The following is a 25,221-nucleotide window of genomic DNA, read 5'->3' as shown; positions in this document are numbered from 1 at the left end:
TTTTTGAGTTGTATTTATACTAATGCGTGATCACGACATATTCTGTTTTTAAATGATACCTTGCTATTGTATGGCAATTTTATTGATAACTTCAAGAATTTTCAGTTTTATTTGTTGAACTTAATGCGCGCACTATTATAACATATACCTTATCGGACCTTATTTGGACGGACATTAATTGAACGCTGGAGGCCCTAGCGTTCATCTTAATGTCCGTCCAAATAAAGTCCGTTCATTTAAGGTCCGTTTATTTATAGGTCCGTCCAAGTCCGTTGAATTTTTTTCAAAAATTTTTCCATTTCGAACTTTTTGTCCAGAATGTGACAACTTTTTAATTTCAGTCGATTTCAATAGCTATCATTAAACTAAACTATATCGTTGAATCAATGAAAACACATGAGTTTTATAAATTTTGACAGCTAGTTTATGAGCAAATCCTCGCCAACATGACAAACTTGTCTAGCCTCTAGATATTAGATCGTTCACATAGCCATGTGTATACGCGTACTGCGTGACGCGCTTGTTTCACAAGTTGAATATATATCCTTTGCCGCCTTCGGCGGTCGCGCGCTACTGCAAGCGAGAGGGCTCTGGTTAGAGCAAATTAGATCGCGCGCGATCAAAAGGGGTTATGTGTCAAGTTTAATGTTTATTGCGTTTGTACGCTTCAATTATTCCAAGAATGCAATTTCACAACGTACCACGTGATACGATTCAGCCAATTTCAGAGAACAAGAATCCGCAAAGTTAAAGCTGCGCACTTTTATAAGGCCCAAAATAAGACTTTTCGCGATAATTCAAAATCTATAATGTCCCTAATTTTCCTCCTGGGGAGGTAACGTTATTTTTACAAGGCGAACATTTTGTTGAAAACTAGACGTTTCTATCTCTTTTATTTTCGAAGTTAGGCCCCTACCGGTATAGTAAGGTTTCCTGGGTATGTTTGGATGTTACTTGTTTAAATTTCTTCGAAGTTGCGCGCGCCGCTTTCTTTAACGGGTGATACTCTTACCTGGGGACCCCAGGCTATAATGTTCCGCCGAATAGAGATTAGGCGGAATGACAGGCTGAGCGCGGTGCGCCCAGTAAGTGATACTCGTAAAATATTTGTTCCAAATAGCAGGACCGTCGACGAGTCCAACTTGGCGCGCGTCGGCTTGGTAGGTTATAAACCTACGTACAACGCTTTCTTCTCGAAATGGCCCGATGGCAAGTGCTACAAAGTAGCGCGCACCGGGCCAGACCATTGATAATGGTTCCGCGGTCAATGGCCGAATAAAAGGTCACAGCTTTATAATTTTGCAAATTAATGTGATTGTCTATGTGGTTATCTCTGAATGACACCATGGATGAATTCACTATTCAGATTGTAACACACTAACACGTGTACGTGCGCATGGTACTATTTGATTCACGATGTCAATCCTTCGCAGCTCGGTGAGGCACAGTGGTTGCGAGAAGAATTATTTGATGCGCGGCGCGACCCAGTAGTGCATCGCTTGACACACGCTGCAACCCCTTTTGATCGCGCGCGGCCAGCCGGCCGGCCGGCGTGCACGCTTCGCGTGCACGAGAGGTATACAACGTGTAGCAATGCATCGCGCTACAAGGTACTATAGATTAGGAAAGTTTTTCAATTTATGCATTAAAATGAGTACAGTGCGTTCTTTACAATGATACTGTATACTGTCAATATTTTATGTGAATAAAAGCCAGACTTGGTACTTGCCGCTGGGGGTACCGTCCTTGTACCAGTAATTGACGAAGCAAAACTTGGCAGCAAAACCCCCATACAAGGCTGCAATAATTAAGTTGTAGGTTTACAACCTACCATGAAGACGCGCGCCGATCGAGTTGGACTCGTCGACGGTCCTAATATATGGAACAGATATTATACGAGTATCACTCGTTAAGCAGTGACGTGTATGGTGTATCTAGGGGGTGCACGATAAAAATAAACTTGCTCGTATTTTCAAAATTTTTGTACCATTGTTTTCTAGAGACTGTGAGAATTTTTACAGTACCAAATTTGTCATACCTTTTTGGAATGATCGGTGAGTTTCGCCTATGGCCTAGGTGCCATATTTGATGGTGCGCGGCTTTTGGAGCAAAATTAGGTGTAAAAGTCGCGTAATTTGACGAAATTCGTTGATTTTTGTCGTATTATTCTATCATATTTTCGGTTCCTGAACATGAATCATGCTGAAAATTTGTCAGAACCTCCTAATCATACTTAACTACAGAACCTAATTTAGTTGGGAGAGATTGGCCTTGATTAAGAGGTCTAAAATGACAAAATAGGTATAAATCCGTTGATAACTCAAATTCTGACATATGACCATCGAAATATGACCATTGACATTTGACCATCGAAATTGCTCAAACTAATTTAGGTTCAGTAGAACATAAGTGTTTACGTAAGCTGACCAAATTTCAACAAAATTGTTATATGGGAAGTATTATAACTTTTTGATTGTTTCCGAAATAATGTGCTGGCCGAGATACTTAGTCAGAATTAACCCTGTAATGTGTGTGATAATTGCATCGTAACTCCACATTTAACCGGTGACTCTTTGCACTTTTAACACTCAACTATCTCAGAAAGGTTCAATAATCACATTGAGAAGCAGGACACACTCACAGAATGTAAATTCATCATTAGAGGTGCAAGAAATGAATATTTTGTGATTTCTGGCTCATATCTGCACAATTAACAGATATAAAGAGATGAATGACTTAATTATGTGACATTTGAATCCTTTTGGACCACATATTAAAATTTGGTTAACTTTCATAGCATACTCCTTGAGATACAAGTATTTTTAAATGCTTCACACAATTTTGGCAGTGAAAAATCAATCTCTAGTGCCACCTTTTTATGAACGTGTTCATATATAGACTACAGTGTGATGTTACCTATTATACTGAATTGACATAATTTTCCAGCTGTTCATGAAGATAGTCCTGCTGAGTTGATGTAGAACTGTTCCATCACAATCTCCAGTCCAAGCCGTTGTTCAATGAAAGTAACTAGTCAATCTCTTGGTTTACCAACACAGAAATTCAGTCGAGATCATGTATCAAACTTGGACGAAATGGATGATGCTTCCATTGAATACCTTCTTGGAAAGCAAAAAAGGTTACTCCTCAAGAAAGACTTGCTCCCCGACAAAGGAGTGAAATTGGAGAAAGCAATTAAAGATGGACAGGACATTCTGATAAAAAGGAAAGATTCTCAATACTCATTTGCTGAGGAGTTTGGAAAGATGAATATTAATGAATCAAAGTTTCCTGTATGTGGAAAGAGGCAGTTTTCTTTGAATGAAACCAAACAATCTGCAAAGATTCCAGTATTACAAATTCTATCATTTGAAGAGTCACAGGAGGCCCTTAAAGCTTGCCAGATCACAGTGGGAGGTGACAATTTGGTTGTTGTTGACAAGAACAAATACAGGGAACCAGTTAATCACAATGAGTTTGATAGTGATGATTCAAAATCTGAAACTGAATGCCTTGATTCAGATGATTATGATTGAGTTCAACTGTGTTGCAAAATAAACAGAAAAGACGAAAATATCCTTAAGGTATTTCATTCAAATGATGGAACTGAAGAGTTTCTTTTTTGTTGAATGATATTGGTCAATGTTCACTAGTTCCAATAAATTCATTTAAAATGAAAGAATCCTAACATGATAATAAATTTTCTTTTTTAATAGTAAATAATATTTATTTTTTATCAAATTCTCTAGAGTGTTATTTGTTTTTGTATATTACAACCCAAGGTTGCAATACATAAGTATTTCAGTGATGATTCTTTAGCTTCTTGCGTTTATAATTTACATACTGCTCTGTGGGTAATAACATAACTTTCGAATATTATTAGTCTAGTTTTTTATTTAGAAATGACAAGTAATTTAGTTCCAATACGAGTTAAGATGTTCTGCAAAACCTAATGAAAACTTTGCAGATATGACATGTTACCATCGATACACAGCCCTCGCCTTTTTGACTACTTTATCATAGTAAGTTGTTGATGCTTGGATTGTCTAAATCCTCCTTTTTTAGAACAGTATTTACCAAAAAAAGAGAATGATTAACTTTACCATCAGTCTTGATTTGATAAATCTCTACGTTTTGAAACTCTCAGCTGCTAAAAATTTACAGATAAGAGCCTCTGATAATGTAACAGGGCTTGGTTAAAATAACCTGTTTGTCCAGGTAAGTGGAGATGCTCCTACCCTCACAGATAACGGAGAGACAGTAAGACCTCATGTTGTCGACAGATACCCAGCTACAAACCACGAGGATTATCCTCTGCCTCAAGGTTCGTTTTGTGATCTTGTCAATTACTAAAACATTTTGCAACTTCTCACAACGTGGCTAACTCAGATTTTTTATTTACTTCAAGTTATATTTATGTGATAAAGTTATTTCGAACTCTCTTGAACAAAGATCTTTCAAAGATCTACTGAAACAGTTACCTGTTGCATTTAATTTCCTAGTGGTTTTTTGTAATAGTTAAGGGGCATGCTCTCTAGTACTTTTATTCAGAGGAATCTTTAATTCAAATAGATCCATAGATAAATTTAAAACTGCCATTTTCAGATGTCGAATTCTTTGCTCAACCGGAAGGATGTACAGTGTTGAGTCCTTTAGAAACCCTGCCGAAAGAATCTGTCAGTTTTGTGTTTATGCTTACTGATGTTAAGAATAACGTCAAAAGGTACAGATTTACTTTTATTATTATTGAATTTCCTAGATTGTTCCTAATTGTGTACTAAATTAAAGGTTATGTTATTCTTTTGATTCAACAAGCTGACCAATTAATCAACCGGAAAATGCTTCAGAACTGTATTAAACTTGTGAGGTTCATTACAGAGTTACAGTTTAAAGCAACTGTTGCTTTAAAAAATAAAAGTATGTTGTTTTGTTGTAATTTGAAGATATAAAATGTAATCATGTTATATGACATATTTAATTATTATTTAAATATATTTAACAACCTAATTGACCCGCTCAGGTTTGGAGTTTGTGTACAATTCTACCGTCCTATCCTAGCTAAACAGAAAGTTAAGGAGAATGTTGAGAAGCCTGTAGTCGCCTTCATGCTAACCACTTTCTGCATCATAACCCACCATACCTTCTTTAACTCAACTAAAGAGTGTATACATGCCTTTAAACTCATGTTCATGAAGGTATGGAATAGAATACTGTCTGTAAATTTGGATTAATAATGTACAATTATAATGTTTTAAATATTTATTTTTTATGTGGAATTAGAGAAGAGAAATGTTTGCGCATAATTTCAAATTATAGTTGTACTCCAAGATTTAATTTTGTTTGAAACTTTGTGACTATTTTTACGATGCCGTCACCATGTGTGTACGTGTAAGGGTTACTATCAATTTCTGGGATGCTGTCATAACTTTGTACTTAGTACCAGAGATCTTATTGAGGGAGCTCATTAATTAGTACGTACAGTGTCCGCCTAGCTACACCACTGAAACCATGTCTGAAACTATATCTGAAACTATATCTGAAACCATGTCTGAAACCATGTCTGAAACCATGTCTGAAACCATGTCTGAAACCATGTCTGAAACCATGTCTGAAACCATGTCTGAAACCATGTCTGAAACCATATTTGAACAGTGTTTAAAATAGGAATTCCTTCCTGTAGTCCTTCTACTATTTTATTTAAAAGGATCTCTGAACCGAGAAGATTTACTTACTGACTGATTCTAGTAAATTCGTATATTTTAAGTAATTTATAATTTATGGTAATAATGTATTATTAAGTTTACGATTCTAGTAAATATTATTATTTCTAATGACAGAAATAAGGAAGTTATATTTTGAATATTTCAGCAAATGGGAGCAGCAGTAAACGAGAAAGAACTGTTCAGGAACTCCATACCTTGGTCCTTCTCTTTTTATCCTGCTGATTTTCATCCAACTGGTAAACAAATTACAGATTATATAAATAAATAAATAAATACTAACATTTATTACACGCTTCGACATTAAAATATACCCAACAAAGATGTACATTTAAGTCATTCAAGCGAGACTTAGTGATGAAATACCAAGATTATGGACTTTTTATCAGTTCACATTTTATGAACAAATATTTGTATGAAGTTCCCAAAATTATGCACTTTCATATCAGTTCAGACTTTGTGGACAAATATTAGAAATATTATCAAAAGCTAGGTGGAAATAAAACGTCTTTAGCGCATTTTTAAAACATTCTACAGATGATAATGATCTCACTGAGTAGGGTAGTTCATTCCAAATTTTTGGTCCACAAAACATAAATGCAGCATCCGTTCGTCTGAAATGAGGAGCAGGAGGAACTTTCAACAAATAAAAGTCATCATCTAGTCTGATATGATAACTTTATAATCTATATGATAACTTTATAATCTGGACATAATTTATGCAAAATTCACTATTAGCGCAGATATTATATTCGTTATAAGTGGCCACTTCCACTTGTCGGATGAGAGGCGAATACCTCATCGACATTTGTTGTTGACAATATATTGTTCTAAGACTACAATGGAAATGCCTAGTACATATCTGGATAAAAGATATTCGTTACATCAATATTTTAACAACCCAGTATCACTTGTTAAAAAATGATGATCATATCATCGACCATGATACACATCGTGATCATAACATTTAAAAAATTGGAATAATTGGCTAAATTGTATTCATGATCATCCTAGTATTCGTATATTAAACAAGAGAAATGCCATCTTACGGCCATGAGGTTTAGTTTATTATCAGACTAATACTGCTTAGTGTTGTTTGAGGGCAATTCCACGGTAAGGTTCCACTTGGTGAAAATGAAAAATGTTAAGATAGGCACCTAATTTTGGTTAAAACATGTTCATTAGACTCTTAACCTTACAGGTCAACAAAAGTTTTTTGTTTCATATTGCGTTAACTTTTGATTTTTCTCATTCAAAGGAACACTACTCGGAAATGAAAAAAATCATTCAAATTTTCAAAGGGCCATAGTTTGGGTATGCAGCAATATTTCTCTATGAAATTCCATACACTTAGGCATAGGCATAAGAATGAGAGCTATGCAAAGTTTCAAAACCGTTACTCAAATACTTTTTCTAAAAAATTTCCACAAAGATGGTGTCGCGTCCGTCACAAAATTAAGCAAAAAAGTTTTTTCAGAGCCACATAGTGCTATTTATATTCAAAAAACCACTGTAACATATCTCTTCTGAAGGTAAGGGAGTACCGTAGAAATTATCAGGCTTGTATCTTTTAAGAAAAAAATTTTGGAAGGGGGGTCCCAACTTGTCGCGTCTGTCACATTTTTTTGAAAATGCTCCAAAAAATCTTTAAACAGACTTTAAATGCATTTTTCTTAAAGCTGAGACCGTCCTCAACAAAACTATGTCGTCAAATCGAAAATTGGACAGAAAATGGCCGAGTTATGTATAATTTTGTATATGCCCATATATGGGCGTACGGCTCACTTTTAGCCATTTTTATCCATATTTCCATTATTTTGACTAAAACCAAGACAAGTAGAAGTCAAATAAGGTTGGATTGTGTTGACTATGTTGACTAGACTATCAAATAACATCATATGCAATTCAATAATTAAATTTACTGAGTTTTTGGCATTTTATTTGCTTACAACTTTTTCAGAGGTAAAAGGCACAAAAAAAGGACTTTACCCTATTTTCGCATATTTTTGAAGTAAAAATTCAATATCTTCCACATCTTATACACTAAAGTAATGAACCTTTTAGAAGATGGTCTCAACAGTATGATGCATTGAACAGTGATGAATGTTTTACCAGAGTTATAAATTTGTTCAAGAAGAGAAATAGTTGATGCCCCTAGACTGATACCCTAGCGTATGCCCAAAATGGACAATTTTGGCTATTGCAGACCTCTTGGGGGTATTTGAGGCCTAAAAATTGGCATGAATACAGAGTAGATGTCACTGAACAAGATAAAAGTGTCAAGTGGAAGATTTGGAAAAATTGGAAAAAAACGTGTGTCCGTCACAGTCGCGTCTGTCACAATTTGAAAATGGCGCCACGCAAACAAAAATTGAGCAATCTCCGCGAAAATGGCATCTCAGAAATCCCTAAACCTTCTTCTATCATTGTAATTCCAAATTAGAGACAATAGATAACTTTTTGAGATAAATTTGGGTACCTTCTGAGTAGACACCCAAAAAAAGTGTCATATTTAAGTCGCGTCCGTCACAGGGGTGCTATCTCAGAAAGTAATAATGGTAGGGGTCTGAAATTTTCACACAACCTGTAGAAAGGTTAAATGTGGACTAATAAACAGTTGGAACTGATAAATAAACAATATCTCGAGTACAACATTCGTTTGAACTTTAAAAAACAGCAAAATCGTGGTGTCCGTCACGGTGGAATTGCCCTTAAGCCTTTTACAACCAAAAGATATATCACCCCGCCCCCCCCCCCCCCCCCCCCCCCCCCCCCCCCCTTCACAAATTTAAACATTACAGGGTTTGATATAGAAGCGTGTACAAGCCTAGATATTGCACCTGAACTAAAGGAGTGGCTTGTTAACCTCATGAACAGTCCAGCTCCCTCGACAGAGGTAAGTTTATCTAATCAACATTTTCGGATCTTTGCCCCCTGATCCCTAAATGGACACAATACAATTTTGCTAGATTTATCGTTTCTCATTCCTAGATTTCAACTCTGAAAGCAAATTTCCTGAATTTTTCTGTGATATTGTAATAAACATCTCTTTTTCGGGACGACACTTATTCCGCAAACGCTACTGACTAATATATTGGGGCCTGCCAGCATATAATATGCATTTAAAAACTCAAAACGCATTTGAATTGGTTTTTAAACTGTGATATCTATTGCCAAATTGCTTCTAGGCCTTGGGCACGAGTAAAATCCTCAAAATATTCTTGCCATTGATATCCTTCAGCCAATCGAATTTTGACAGGATGATTCAACTTTTTTATAGGAATAAGTGACACTAACTGTTTTACCGCAACTGCATGCTCATTAAACTTTTCTAAAAGCATATTTTTTGGACCACACTTATATAACAAGAGCTGCTGACACGCCATGATATGCATTCAAAATATCGCATTATTTTAATCGTTCTTAAAACTGTGTTTGAAAATGATCCTTATTGCCAAATTTCTTCTAGGCAAATCCTCAAAATATTGTTGCGATTGATATCCTTCAGCCAATCAAATTTTGTCAGAATGCTTCAACTTTTTTACGGAATAGGTGACACTAAATGTTTTACCGCGACTTAAATCCTAACTGCACAAAATGTTATGTTGCAACTTGCATGCTCATTAAAATTCTCTCAAGACTTGAGGTGGGGTGGGGGGGGGGGGTGGGGTGGAGATGATTACCATATCAGAAGGGGGTTACTCTACTAAGTGCGCTCATTTCATCATATTATCTGTTGGGGGCCAGTACACCTTCCTATAATATGTGATGAGCGGCTCCCCAAGCTTAATTATTGAAATGTTTACAGATTCATCATTAAGTTATATGTGGGGCTAGGGGCTGGGGCTGGGGTTGACCTACTTCAGTACCTAGACCTGTATTGCACTGTGTCTTGCCCCCTCCATGTAATATGAGCCCCTTTGAGTGTGTACCAACAGGTAGAGCTCAGCGGGTTGGGTTAATACACGTAGTCTAAATAAAAGTGTGTTGTAGAGTGTGAACTGCTGTGCAAAATATTGTTCTGTTTTAGTGTTACAATGGAACTGTCTGGTTGGACATTCCATGGGGTGTAGCTTGTGTTTGTGTGCTATAATTACATCATTACCTGTGCTATAATTACATCTCTATTTTTACTCTAATTTGCATCCGGATCAACAAACGGACTTGTGTTATGTTTTAAACTATTTCCTTGTGTTACGGATTACCTTTAAAACTATTTCCCTATGTTATGTGTTATATATCCCAGGGAGAGAGGCTCTGTCTACGACTGTTCAACAAATGTTACGTGGTGTCACCCATCATAAACTTCTGTTACCCGGACACCGCGCGGCTCCCCTTCGCGGAGTACTGTGTCCACTTACCGTTAGAGTTACTGGGAGTGGAGGGAACGTTGGAGGTCATCACATGTCTACTTCTGGAGCAGCGGGTAATTTACTTATTTTCAGGTGGTCACGTGGTGTTGTAATAGTCACGTGGTGTTGTCATAGTCACGTGGTGTTGTCATAGTCACGTGGTGTTGTCATAGTCACGTGGTGTTGTCATAGTCACGTGGTGTTGTAATAATCACGTGGTGTTGTAATAGTCACGTGGTGTTGTAATAGTCACGTGGTGTTGTAATAGTCACGTGGTGTTGTCATAGTCACGTGGTGTTGTCATAGTCACGTGGTGTTGTCATAGTCACGTGGTGTTGTAATAGTCACGTGGTGTTGTAATAGTCACGTGGTGTTGTAATAGTCACGTGGTGTTGTCATAGTCACGTGGTGTTGTAATAGTCACGTGGTGTTGTCATAGTCACGTGGTGTTGTCATAGTCACGTGGTGTTGTAATAGTTACGTGGTGTTGTAATAGTCACGTGGTGTTGTAATAGTCACGTGGTGTTGTCATAGTCACGTGGTGTTGTCATAGTCACGTGGTGTTGTCATAGTCACGTGGTGTTGTAATAGTCACGTGGTGTTGTCATAGTCACGTGGTGTTGTAATAGTCACGTGGTGTTGTTGAGATTTAACCTTTATTGGGAATTAGTTGATGATTATCAGGATACTCAAAATGTTGGCTACTCAAAAACTGCACTAGTTTATATTAAACTACACTTCTAAACTAGTCTGAAATAATGGCATTTCAGCCAAAAAATCAATATTTCCTTCCTTAGTGTAAAATCTAATCTCTTGAGTAATTTTTCGAAAACCTAACAAATTCTTTAAATGTTGCCTCATGCACATGTTATGTGGGCCGGGATATCCAGTATAAATACTTTTAATTAAGCAGCCCGATACAAAAAAAATGTACAGTAGCCTTGCGTGACCTAGCTTTTCCCTTGAGAATTCGAATTAGCAGGCCATCTGATAATACTAACTGTTGAGCGGGCAAATTCCTACACTGAAGAATGTACATCCCACATTCCCCGGAGAATTTAAACATTCCGATTGAGTTCAATGTTGAAATGATCATGTTACTTTAACTCTACAATAATTAATGTATACATGATTGCTCATTTACATATATGTAATAGCATAATTTCTACTCATAATTTCTACTCATAATTTCTACTCAAACTTAAATACTTATTCCTTGTATTAGAAGTGTATTATTATTATTATTTACATCTAGTGAAGCTAAGCTACGTTATACAGTAACAGTTTACTCTTGTATTCCTCTCATGTACCAACTAACTTATCAGTACAGTAACTGATTTCTCTTGGAGAATTTCTCTTTACACTCTTAACTTGCGAACAAATTGAAGCAGCAGACTTTAGGCTAGAAACTTTATTGAATAGAAATAATCATTCCACGTAACAACGTCTTCTTCAGTTCTGTAATAAAATTGTTAAACATGTGTAAAATTAACGACGGAAAGAAATTTAAAATAACATTAAAACAAAAACAGAAAAATAAAATTTACGAAATATGACCCAAAAAATGTAATTGCAAAAAATTCAAAACAACAAAAAATACGACAAGAAGAAATGTAAGCTAAAACAACTAAATACTGTACTACTCATGATACTATACTAATTAGTAAACGTAAAACTGGTTGTTCAGAATTCACAATTCATGTGCAAAAACTATTGATAAAACTAAGCACTATAGCAACGATAACTCGGTTGTCATGGTTACTATCCAAGATAATCCTATCAATACATTACTTACTAGTTAAATATCGACTAAATATTTGTATAAATAACTCAACTCAGAACGATCATTCATTTCAGGACTTAATCTCAATATATACATCGCTTCTACAATCTTTCTACGAACAGTTTTACTCTGTAAATCAAGTAACTTAAAAGATAAAACTGGGGTTCGGTTAGGATGTAGAGATGCGTAGTGCTGTCCAACCCCATTCTCTGGATGTGCTCTAGGATTCCTAGCAGCCTGTCTGTGCTCCATAAGACGAGCATGGAGGCTTCTCTCAGTTTCCCCACAGTATCTCTTACCACATAACTCGCAAGTAACTAAGTAAACAGCTCCTTTTGTTGAGCATGTTGTTCCTGTGAGTCTAGGGCAGATCTCACAATTGTTAGGGTTACCAAGGTCACAAGTCTTCTTATCCAGTGGACGAGAGCGGCAGAAGATGTCCTGTAACTTCTTACCAGGTGTAAAAATAACTCTGATGGGGAGTTTGTTAGATTTGATGTAGTTGCGAATCTTATTACAAACTGTTGAAAAAAAAAAAAATTTTAAATTTCTTTCCGTCGTTAATTTTACACATGTTTAACAATTTTATTACAGAACTGAAGAAGACGTTGTTACGTGGAATGATTATTTCTATTCAATAAAGTTTCTAGCCTAAAGTCTGCTGCTTCAATTTGTTCGCAAGTTAAGAGTGTAAAGAGAAATTCTCCAAGAGAAATCAGTTTCAAATGCGACTCATAAATATAGCCCCCTTGAACTATATAGTACAGTAACTAGTGTATAAAACTGAGTAATTGATACTAGTAGTGTGTGTACACTGTGCAATGTATAAATACAATGTATAAAATACAATGTATCTTAACCTGGATACAACATACTACACCCAGAATCAGACAAAAGCAATGTTCCATTTGTTCGCCACACTCCACGTGGGTTTCCACCAATCAGCGGCCAGATCTCCTGATCACGTGGTCCAGCCAACCAATCAGGAAGCAGTGTTGTAATCTTGGGTTTGATTAGTGTATATTTTCTGCTGGTGGATTTAATGACGGTTGATTAGGAAGCTGTGGGAGGGTAGATAGGTTCTATTGTAATTCTTACTGTAAAATTAGATATTGTGTTAGGAGTTGAGGCAGTTGATAATAAGGGAGTATATCTGATCATGATAAATTGTAATTAATGTTAATTAACAATGTGTGGTGGTGGTTGTGGTTGTGGTTGTGGTTGTAGTGGTGGTTGTGGTGGTAGTTGTGGTGGTGGTGGTGGTTGTGGTGGTGGTTGTGGTGGTCGTGGTGGTGGTGGTGGTGGTTGTGGTGGTATTTGTGGTGGTTGTGGTGGTTGTGGTGGTGGTTGTGGTGGTGGTGGTGATTGTTGTGGTGGTGGTGGTGGTGGTTGTGGTGGTTGTGGTGGTGGTGGTTGTGGTGGTGGTGGTGGTGGTGGTGGTGGTGGTTGTGGTGGTGGTTGTGGTGGTTGTGGTGGTTGTGGTGGTGGTTGTGGTGGTGGTGGTGGTTGTTGTGGTGGTGGTGGTGGTGGTTGTGGTGGTTGTGGTGGTGGTGGTTGTGGTGGTTGTGGTGGTGGTGGTTGTGGTGGTGGTTGTGGTGGTTGTGGTGGTGGTGGTGGTGGTGGTGGTGGTGGTTGTAGTGGTGGTTGTGGTGGTTGTGATGAACACTGAACACGTTGTAAATGTTGCACTACTAAGCACAAATATCTAGCACGTAATATAAAAGGTATCTGGTATGAAGTATATTTAAGGTAATAAAAGGTTGTTACGGTCAAAACTCAATACCGGGGTTCACATGATCCCAATCCCCATTGTCTGTAGCCTCTCAAATAACCTGTCAAGTGTCTCACAGTCACATACCCCATTAGTCATTACTCATTAGGGCCTTATATTCACGTACTGCGTCGCATTGTCATATAATACAGCTCGACATGTACTTAAATCATCACCAAATGCGATGCGATAAGAGCTATAATAAAGAGAATATATTATATTTCTTGCAAAAAAAGAGCTAATTAGCTAAAAGTTTTTGGAATAGAAGAGGCCCGGCGCGGTATGTCGAGGTATCCAGTATTATAGAGAGGCGCGGTACATAGAGGTTCGATTGTAGTATATACTATATAAGGTATGTACTATTGTACTAACTATGTAGTATCTGGTATGTAGTATATAATACGGTTATAAGGTATCTGCCTGGTTCTGTAAACAACAAAGCGCTATACTTACCTAGGTACTGGTAACCTATCAGAGCTACGACAACAAGACAATTAGTACGTGTCTGTTAAATACAGAGGTCTACAGACTTACTCTCTAGCACCATACAGACTATCGACAGCAGCTCCAGGGATTGGGTGTTCTTTGTTTTGTAAATCAAACAATCTAGAACTTACTGAAGATGATATTATTTTCGTACAGTTCTGGAACTAAATGTAAAGGAACACTTACACCAAGTGACTAGTATGTACGTGTATTGAAAACCCTTTATAAATGATTTGTGTAGTTATTTAAATGAGCATCATGTTAATGAGCAGTAAGCACTTATTATTCTGTACCTATCACGCCATCTTACCGGAAGCTCAGTACCTCATACCACCCTTCATTATCACCCCTCATTACCACCCCTCATTACCACCCCTCATTACCACCCCTCATTACCACCCCTCATTATATTACCACCCCTCATTACCACCCCTCATTACCACCCCTCATTACCACCCCTCATTACCACCCCTCATTACCACCCCTCATTATATTACCACCCCTCATTACCACCCCTCATTACCACCCCTCATTACCACCCCTCATTACCACCCCTCATTACCACCCCTCATTACCACCCCTCATTACCACCCCTCATTACCACCCCTCATTACCACCCCTCATTACAACCCCTCATACCACCCCTCATTACCACCCCTCATTACCACCCCTTCAAACCTCCCACATTTAACATGGTACGTTAGCGTAATCTAAGGCATTGTAAAGATTTAAACATCACTTAAGGACTGGATAGTAGGCTAGTAGGATAACAAGCAAGCCAGGGAAGGGCGGGGTAAGTAGCTTATGACGCAAATCAAGCAATGCTGTGTGCACCAACGCTACTTGATGCAGCTTCTGCAAGTAATTGGGATATAAACTGCATTTCGGGTGAAGCAACGCTACTTGATGCAGCTACTGCAAGTAATTGGGATATAAACTGCATTTCGGGTGAAGCAACGCTACTTGATGCAGCTACTGCAAGTAATTGGGATATAAACTGCATTTCGGGTGAAGCAACGCTACTTGATGCAGCTACTGCAAGTAATTGGGATATAAACTGCATTTCGGGTGAAGCAAGCAGACTGATTAAATAAGTCTACAGGATCATGCTTAGTCTGACACAGAATCGTCAAGGTAGCAGTTGTCAGGGGGAAGGGAGCACCACTATCTGTCAGATTAGTGGTTTGTAAGTGGTGCGGAGATCAAGGAAATGATGGTACTTCCCGGAGTAAGATGTTGTAAAATAGTTGCCGGAAGTTTAAAGTGGTTGTTTCGCAATCTTACAGTAGTTTTAACTGTTCGTACCTGTAGTAGTAACTGAATAAATTGTAGCCATGCTAAATATTCCATCAAATATCAACCAGTATTTTATTAGCTTATAGATTTTTTTACGGAACAACAAAGCTTTGTACTAAATAATAATATCATGTCGTAATTCGCATTATGATTTGTAGGTAAACGCGGAAATAGCGGGATTTTGTTAAGCCACGCCTTTTCAGTCTGTTTTTAAAGCGAAAATAACTTTCCCATCACTACACAATGCGTGTATTTTTACACCATTAACTAACCAAGAAACAGTTAGATTATTAACTAATTAACTAACTGTAGTAGTTGTACAGCAATACTAAGGTAATATAAAAATATTGCTGTAAGGTAGTATTGCTGTACAGTGTACAACTACTACAGAAGTAATCCCGATACAACTCGACCTCTGCCTGATCCAGAGGATGTCACCATTTTACCTTCACACAGACATCAAACGCTGTAAGAAGATGACGATCAGACCTCGTTATAATTAACTAACTAATTACCTAATCAGATAATTACCTCAGGTGGTTTTGACGAGTGAGAACTATTCTCACCTTACTACATGTGTGTTTGCTCTGATCGCCCTGTTATACCCTCTGGAGTACATCTACAATGTTATACCTGTATTGCCTGTCAGCATGCCTGGAGCTAGCACTGGAGAGGTTTGTCAAACACAATTTTATAAAGTTGCATGAAATTGAGAATATGTTGTTACCATTTAATGCTCTACAAGGTTATATTTATCTGCGATTTTGTTGCATTAATTTATACGATATATTATAGAGTAGCAATTATTAAATCAAAGTTCTAAACAAGGGATAGTTTAAAAAACAACGCCCAAGTCTAATCTTTCCCTAAAACAAAAACTAAAAATTAAAAACTTCATTGCAATTTCCGCCAATATCTCTTGTCATAACTCAAATTACGGAGATAATGCAGGTCAAAGATATTATTTAAATAAAGATTTCTTTTACATAAATCATGCACAATCAGCGAGAATAGATTGCTTTGGGGTCTTCCTCTTCTCCCTGGTAAGTCCAGTGTATTGATGGCAAAAATGAGGGAAGAAAACGCTGGTCCGTCAATAGGACCCCGCAAAACATGTCCTAACATTCTCCACCGACTACGGGCCACTTTTTCTGACAATGGTTCAGCATTGCAGCGTTTATACAAGTTTTTGTTGGAGATGACTCCTGGGTACTTTATATTCAAAATAGTGCGAAGATGTCTGCGGTGAACAACATCTAGTTTTTCAAGGAATATTTTGGGGACGGCCCAACAGGATGAGTTGTACATAAGAACCGATACGACTAAAGCATTATACAGTATTATACGTTTGTTTAGGGGCAGTTTATCACTCCAGGCCTTCTTGTAATTGTTAAAGGCAGCATATCCCAGGTTTATGCGACGCTGAATATCAGCTTTGCTACACAAGACGGACCCTAGAGTGATACTTTTCCTCCATGCTTCATTCCCCGACACTAATTTTCCATCACTGTCGACTTCACCCGTACTAGCTAAATAAACATGAGTGAAGTCCGTTTTGTCTTCATTGACAAAGAGGTTCCATTTCTCGAGTATAGCTGTTGCCTGGGGCAAAATAGCTCTCAAGTTGTCTTCCTCTTCATCATTGAAGTCAACATCATCAGCATATTCAGTGTCAAGTGGAAGGCCAGCAATAGTAATCGGGGGGATCGGCCTATCTAAACTGATTGTTATAGTCCATCTAAGTTCATTCAAAGCACCAGCCAAGACAAGGGTGAACAGACAGCCGGATAGACAGTCACCTTGGAAAGCTCCAAGGAGACTTAAAAACTCGGCTGAAAGAACTCCATTTACTTTCACCGGTAGCTTTGTGTTGGACAACAACAACCGGACAATCCTCAGCTCATCCTCAGTACAGCCACACAGTTTCAGGAGTTCAAGAATCGTAGTGCGTTTGATCGTGTCAAATGCACTAGACATATCAATGCCCATGCGATGATACTCCCATTTCTTTCTTTGGACAACTGACAGTAGAACTCGCTGACACCAAACAATATCAGCACAAGAACGAGCGCGTTTATATGCGCACTGCCATGGACCAGTGAAGGCGTTCACTTTTTCTTCTATCCTTTTAAGAGTAGCCATAGACAGAATTTTTCTGGCTGCATTGGACAAGGTGAGTGGACGTAAATTCTTCAGAGGACCAATAGGTTTTTTTGGCTTCTGTAAGGGTGTTATAGTAGCCTCTCCAATGGAAATGGGGAAAGTATGTGTCTCGAAACAACTGTTGATGATTCCAGCATAATGTTCATGGACTGTACTATTAGAGTACTTAATTAGCTCGTTGGGTATTCCATCGGGACCATTTGCCCTCCCATTTTTCAAGCTAGAGGTGGCTGCATGTATTTCAACTCCAGTAAAAGGGACATTGAGAGCACGTGGTAGTCCCTCAAAAGGCTCGAGAGGTTGCTCATTGCGAGTCAGCTGTTTTTCGAGATAGTCTCTAACAACAGAAGCTTTCATGTCGTCAGATGCAATCAAACAGCCATTTTCATCATGAACACCAATCGAGTTATTAGGTGGTTTACTTTTCTGAAGATGTCTTACTGCTTCAAACATTTTCCTTGAATCGTTTGTGTTAGTAATATCACTATAGGTCTGATCAGCTTGAGCAGACCTCACTTCAACTAATCTTTTCTGGATACTATTAGTGAGGTGGTTGATGGATGACCTCAATGTAGTTCGATCAAGAGATTGATTATTGTTAAGTAGCTGTCGGAGATCGTGATGCTTTTCAACAAGCTCTTTGAGAGTGTCATCACTGCTGTGATGTTTCAAGCGAGCTTTAGGTTTTGGGCCGATGGAAACATTGGCAGCATCACGAATATGAGACATAAGATTTTGAAGGTCGGCATTTGGATCGTTGCTGGTCACAAAATTTGAGAACTTGCCTTCAAGGGCCAAGTGATATTTATGTTGCATATCTTTGTTGCTTACAAGTTCTGATATATTATAAGAAGGAACACGACGTTGTTTAGGTTTGAAACAAAGATGAATGTTGCTGAAATTGATGCGAGCAATGACAAGTCTATGATCTGAAAATGTTTTAGTACCAGCATAAGTTCTTGATTGAGTCAAAAGACACTTAGATCTATTTCGGCATAGTATGTAATCTATTTGAGAGTATACAGGCAGTGTCTTCTTACTGTACCGACCAGCCGACCAATCCTTCCGCCAACCAGTAAATGATGTAACACGTCTGCTAGGTTGTATAAAACTAGTGTTCACAGCAAACAGATTATTTTCTGAGATAAAATCCAGTAATCTAGAACCATTTTCGTTCCTTACTCCCATTCCGTATTTCCTCATATATCTACCAAAACCCTGTTCAATATCAGAAGGGGATAATTTACCCAGTTTTGAATTAAAGTCACCCAGAAATTGCAACTCCACATTAGAGGGTACATTCTTAGCCTCTCTTAGCTGCCCATAAAAGTTATCCAAAACAACTGGATTTTTACGGACTAGCCCCTGATGTGGACAGTAGGCATTGATCACCCTGCAACGTAGGGGTGTACCGCTACGTGAGGGGATGCAAATATCGACATAGCATACCCGGTCACTGATGTACTTCCAGCAAACCACATAGTTCATCATGCGAGGACTGATTATAAAACCCAAGCCTCCATGGCGACTTTCCAACTGCTCGAACAGAAACAAGTTAAAACCGTTGCGCAAAACAAGGCTGTCTGATTCGGTGACTTTAGTTTCCTGCAGAGCGCAGATGTCGACATTGTACTTTTCACAGTCTAATCCTAGTAACTCACGTTTACTATGTAGGCTATCATCTTGCTGAACACCGAGCCCACGGATGTTAAATGTGGCGAAGCTGATCATTAATGCAATGGTTGTTGATACAAATGATTTCTTCTTCGGGTTAAATATGTTGGAGTTGGCGTCACCACCGTCTCCACCGCTGACATTACTCGAACGGACCATCTAAAAAAGAGTAGCAATACAGAAACTAAAGTTGTTTGTACCACAATTGAAGACTGATATTATGGCAATTAGATAAGTTTCAGATTGATCTTGATCTTATCAGAACCTACCTACCTATTGAACCTATTAACAATACAACACCATCTGTTAACATATCTATAGAATTTATTAACTGACTGAAGACTTAATAAATTAACTTCAGATATTGAGGTCACCGATGCCATTTCTCTTTGGGGTTCCCTCGACATTCTTCATAGTAAACAAAATGGAAGTTCCGGAAGACGTTGTATTCGTAAATATTGACACAGGAAAGGTAATAGTTAATAGTATGGTAACCTCCATTTACATTATATCTTAGTTACATTAAATCGTACAAATGTTATGTATCAAATATTAAGTAATTGGAGTAAGTTTTAAACTGTAGAGAAATGCCACCTCGATCATAATCTTTATTCGCCTGTTAGTTATAAGCACACGAAGTCTGACCACGCATTATAGATTATAAACATTACCTGCCGTCGCTAATGCTACCTACTTTCTTTCAGATCCTGAGGAGAACGCCCATGCCAACCTTCCCTGAACCGCAAGGCTCTGAAATTAGTCAGGAGCTCAGAAAGGTAGCCAATCTTTGTATTTTCTGTTCAATAGTTGGTATGATTATGCTTAAATTAGCTACGATGAGCAGTGAGAAGAAGACAGAATAATTTCAATCTGACAGAACCTCTCTAAGCATTTGATTTAGGTAACGCGCAAGGACAAAATTACTAGAAAAGTTTTTCGCGGCACCATTTTCCGAAACATCAATCTGAGCCGCGCACTTTTTGCCGATCGATTTAGCAGCTAATTTTACCCCATTTGAATGTCTCGATTATCTATTTTAGTACAGGGAAATCCGTCTGAAAAAATCGATCTGCTGACACACGAAGCTTACAAAGGATTTTTGACGTTTTTGAGTCCTAATAGGTGCCCTCTATGGCTGACCAACTTTTCCAAACTTTTCCACGTGGCTTAAGGCCACTTTTTGCCACTTTACCACTTTTTACCACCTTTCTTGTTTGTCGAATATCTTTAGTTGTGAACATCGTAAAAGGTTGCGAATCAATCGAGTGTGTTCATATTATCAGGAAGAAAAACTTTTGTTCTAACAATTTTTACGTCAGATAATAAGTTAATTGGATAATTCTCAATTAACCAATTAGCAAAATTCTAAAAAATTTTTATTGGCTAAAAATGATCGGAATAGCTTAAAACACGGAGAAAAGTAGTTTTTAGAAAAAATTTGAAAATTTTTCACTTACATTTTTTTTTCGAGACTTCGAAAAATTTCGAAAATTCAAAATATTTTTTTCCGCCAAAAGTGATCAAATTGCATGAAACGCGGAGAAAAATGATTTTCAAAAAAAACTTAGTCAATTTTTCGTTTCAAGAATACTTAAATCACCAATATTTGTAGTTGGAGTTTAGTAAATCTCGGCAGATTTTAGTAATAATCAGGAATTACTAACTCTAAGTGGAAAGGTCTGAAACTGAAAAACGTTAAGTTTAACCATACGATCGCGATATAAGAGTTTCATAACTAATTACAATACAGCCTTATCGATTTTCACAGAAACTGCACCAATGGCACAGTCAAGATAGAAACGATAGCCTGCTGTACTGTCATTTTATTGATTTCAATGATGAATCAGTGGGGTTAAGATTTGTAATAAATGAAACCTCTCTGTACCGTCAATTGTGCTAATCTAAACCGGCCTACCTGTATTACCAGACCTCTTCTTTTCCTCAACAATCAAACCGAGTTGTTCATATTGCATTTGGTGGGTGATGTAAACTAAGTAGTAATACATATCGAGCTATATTCAATCACAATACGACACAATGCAACACGTGTATATTATATTATGGCCCTTAATGAGGTATATGAAATATTCTATACCGTACACTTCTCGTTTCTCCCGTGAGAGGCCCGATATGGAGAGGTTTTACATTTTATCACGAAAATGTCTACTTGGTCTCATGGCTCTTTGACAGCTCAAAGAAGGCAAGAAAAGACCAAAAAGCTTAGAATGTCAACTCGCAAGAGCGGGCTACCGGACAACTGAACCCAATTTAGACATTTAGATTAACCCTAACTCTAACCCTAACCCTAACCCTAACCTTAACCCTAACCAATTAAGCTGATTGGTTAGTGGGAACTAGGTTCAATTGGGTTCAGTTGTCAGTCTTCGATCTGTCCCACATTAATCCCGAGCTGATCATCATGGGCCCCGAATATCCTGCGGGAAGAACCTGTATTTTTACTTCACGACGCGGACGTCCGGATTTCAAATCAACATCCTCAATAACATTAACAATCCTTCCTGATCAGGATCTGTCTCTATTAGCAATTTCCAAAATATCCTGACTCTCGTGGAACATTTCACTGAATTAATTATTACCGGTTCTTTACTACCCCTTGCCCGACACTGTACTCGTATCTAAATCTTACCCTTTCCCGTATGTTACCCTTGTTGATTTTACTTTTAGCCGACCCTGACATATGGGGGTGATTTGAGGTATCCCGCAAATGAAGCGGTATGCAGTACAATACAAAACAGTTACAGTAGACGTTGGAAGGTGTATTTACACTTGCTTCCTGGACCTGGCTGTTCCTCAGTTTCCCTGATCTGTTCTTGCCCTTCTTCGAACTGTAAATGGGCCATGAGACCAAGTAGACGTTTTCGTGATAAACTGTAAAATCTCTCTATACCGGGTTTCTCACGGTATAAAGCGTTTCATAAACCTCATTAAGAGCCATATAATATACACGTACTGTGTCGTATTGTGATTGAATATAGCTCGATATGTATTAAGCTCGATATGTATTAAGGTTTCAGACCTTTCCACTTAGAGTTAGTAATTCCTGATTATTACTAAAATCTGCCGAGATTTACTAAACTCCAACTACAAATATTGGTGATTTAAGTATTCTTGAAACGAAAAATTGACTAAGTTTTTTTTGAAAATCATTTTTCTCCGCGTTTCATGCAATTTGATCACTTTTGGCGGAAAAAAATATTTTGAATTTTCGAAATTTTTCGAAGTCTCGAAAAAAAAATGTAAGTGAAAAATTTTCAAATTTTTTCTAAAAACTACTTTTCTCCGTGTTTTAAGCTATTCCGATCATTTTTAGCCAATAAAAATTTTTTAGAATTTTGCTAATTGGTTAATTGAGAATTATCCAATTAACTTATTATCTGACGTAAAAATTGTTAGAACAAAAGTTTTTCTTCCTGATAATATGAACACACTCGATTGATTCGCAACCTTTTACGATGTTCACAACTAAAGATATTCGACAAACAAGAAAGGTGGTAAAAAGTGGTAAAGTGGCAAAAAGTGGCCTTAAGCCACGTGGAAAAGTTTGGAAAAGTTGGTCAGCCATAGAGGGCACCTATTAGGACTCAAAAACGTCAAAAATCCTTTGTAAGCTTCGTGTGTCAGCAGATCGATTTTTTCAGACGGATTTCCCTGTACTATTTTACCAATTTCTCAAACATCACATTGGTGTACGTTTGGAGTAATGAGCTAATCAGCAGACACAGGTCGTTCATCAAAACAGAAACAACTTTGCGTACAACAGAATGTTAGACTGTGTAAATTCGACTAAACGAGTTATCCGTTCAATTTAGAACATGATCCCTTATTTAACAAACCAAATTTCAGTGTTTGCAACTATTGTACTCTCGGAGAAACCCCAGGGAATGTTTACCTGGAGGATCACGTGACCTCAATACGATTGATGTTGAGATCAGAGTGGCTATGATAAAGTTCTTCATGTCTGCCAATGTTCTAGGTCAGATTTAGGCCGATGGATTTATCAATGATTAAACTGTTGATAGTTCGTGCTTACTGTATTTTGTTAAACTTTATAACTCCAGTCCTGAATTATGTGTTTAACCGCTAACAGCTAAAATATTTTGTTCTAGCTTTGGAGACAAAAATATCATGGAAAATCACATCAAACAATTTGTACAGCCTAAATAACAAGCCATACCACCCACAGGCAAGTTTAAGCATCATCTGAGATAGTGAAACTGTTCCCACGTCCCATCACATACCTACAGAGGAACGCTTTCCTCCGAAATTGCTCCACCGGAAAACCCTCCTTGTTCCTTCAGAGACTGTCAGAGACTAGCGTGAGTAGACATTCACTATTCTATCTGATAATCAAGTGGCAAATTTTAAGATTATTTGTAATGAGAATATTGGACTCATTGCATGCAGATTCGTGTTGAAAGTGCCTTTATCAGTTTTCCCATTTCGTTCCTTTATTAATGTTTCACCTTTTTGCAGTGTCTTCAAGCGTTTGGTGAAAGTGAAGTTTGCCCCCTCAACACAGTCGTACATAGAATAGTATCCGGGAATTCCGATCAAACACTGATCGGAGACAAGCTGATATGGTTTAGTGATCAGGTCTGTCTTAAAAGCTAAAATGCTTACTCGTATAAATGCTGATTTATCATCTCATCGAGACGACTCGTACATATTTAGCATTGTTACACTGTTATATTGGTTAACAATAACAAGCTAACATTATTTAACAACAAGCTAACAACTCACAGGTAGAGTTTATAGAACACAGCATCTGTCCGGCAGGTAACACACTAGGTATTGAGATGCTCCCCCACAATAACAAGCTAACAACCCACAGGTAGAGTTTATAGAACACAGCATCTGTCCGGCAGGTAACACACTAGGTATTGAGATGCTTCCCCACAATAACAAGCTAACAACCCACAGGTAGAGTTTATAGAACACAGCATCTGTCCGGCAGGTAACACACTAGGTATTGAAATGCTTCCCCACAATAACAAGCTAACAACTCACAGGTAGAGTTTATAGAACACAGCATCTGTCCGGCAGGTAACACACTAGGTATTGAAATGCTTCCCCACAATAACAAGCTAACAACCCACAGGTAGAGTTTATAGAACACAGCATCTGTCCGGCAGGTAACACACTAGGTATTGAGATGCTTCCCCACAATAACAAGCTAACAACCCACAGGTAGAGTTTATAGAACACAGCATCTGTCCGGCAGGTAACACACTAGGTATTGAGATGCTTCCCCACAATAACAAGCTAACAACCCACAGGTAGAGTTTATAGAACACAGCATCTGTCCGGCAGGTAACACACTAGGTATTGAGATGCTTCCCCACAATAACAAGCTAACAACCCACAGGTAGAGTTTATAGAACACAGCATCTGTCCGGCAGGTAACACACTAGGTATTGAGATGCTTCCCCACAATAACAAGCTAACAACCCACAGGTAGAGTTTATAGAACACAGCATCTGTCCGGCAGGTAACACACTAGGTATTGAGATGCTCCCCCACAATAACAAGCTAACAACCCACAGGTAGAGTTTATAGAACACAGCATCTGTCCGGCAGGTAACACACTAGGTATTGAGATGCTCCCCCACAATAACAAGCTAACAACCCACAGGTAGAGTTTATAGAACACAGCATCTGTCCGGCAGGTAACACACTAGGTATTGAAATGCTTCCCCACAATAACAAGCTAACAACCCACAGGTAGAGTTTATAGAACACAGCATCTGTCCGGCAGGTAACACACTAGGTATTGAGATGCTCCCCCACAATAACAAGCTAACAACCCACAGGTACAGTTTATAGAACACAGCATCTGTCCGGCAGGTAACACACTAGGTATTGAGATGCTTCCCCACAATAACAAGCTAACAACCCACAGGTAGAGTTTATAGAACACAGCATCTGTCCGGCAGGTAACACACTAGGTATTGAGAT

General features: G+C 38.1%; 1 protein-coding gene across 1 annotated transcript; it reads left to right on the top strand.

The window, feature by feature from the left end:
* The first annotated feature begins 3,971 nt into the window (after positions 1 to 3,971).
* On the top strand, positions 3,972 to 24,075 carry LOC134814261 (MAP kinase-activating death domain protein-like). Its single transcript, XM_063822343.1, has 14 exons — positions 3,972 to 4,022; positions 4,219 to 4,324; positions 4,606 to 4,723; positions 5,021 to 5,195; positions 5,869 to 5,959; positions 8,522 to 8,616; positions 9,967 to 10,146; positions 15,945 to 16,082; positions 19,607 to 19,717; positions 19,950 to 20,021; positions 23,110 to 23,239; positions 23,450 to 23,582; positions 23,740 to 23,859; positions 24,009 to 24,075. Exons 1-12 carry the CDS (start codon positions 3,975 to 3,977, stop codon positions 23,473 to 23,475), a joined length of 1,290 nt encoding a protein of 429 aa, XP_063678413.1. The 5' UTR covers positions 3,972 to 3,974; the 3' UTR covers positions 23,476 to 23,582; positions 23,740 to 23,859; positions 24,009 to 24,075.
* The last annotated feature ends 1,146 nt before the right edge of the window (positions 24,076 to 25,221 follow it).

Source organism: Bolinopsis microptera, chromosome 4 (assembly GCF_026151205.1).
Source record: "Bolinopsis microptera isolate Bmic1 chromosome 4, MBARI_Bmic_1.0, whole genome shotgun sequence".
Lineage (NCBI taxonomy): Eukaryota > Metazoa > Ctenophora > Tentaculata > Lobata > Bolinopsidae > Bolinopsis > Bolinopsis microptera.
Note: the sequence above shows the minus strand (reverse complement) of the source record. Positions and strands in the feature narration are given on the sequence as shown.

Excerpts from the sequence above, each read along its gene's own strand:
- LOC134814261 (XM_063822343.1), top strand. The coding sequence starts at position 3,975 with ATGTTACCATCGATACACAGCCCTCGCCTTTTTGACTACTTTATCATA. Across the intron at positions 16,083-19,606 it reads CTGGAGCTAGCACTGGAGAG|ATATTGAGGTCACCGATGCC; the intron begins GTTTGTCAAACA and ends AATTAACTTCAG. Across the intron at positions 23,240-23,449 it reads CATGTCTGCCAATGTTCTAG|GCAAGTTTAAGCATCATCTG; the intron begins GTCAGATTTAGG and ends TACCACCCACAG.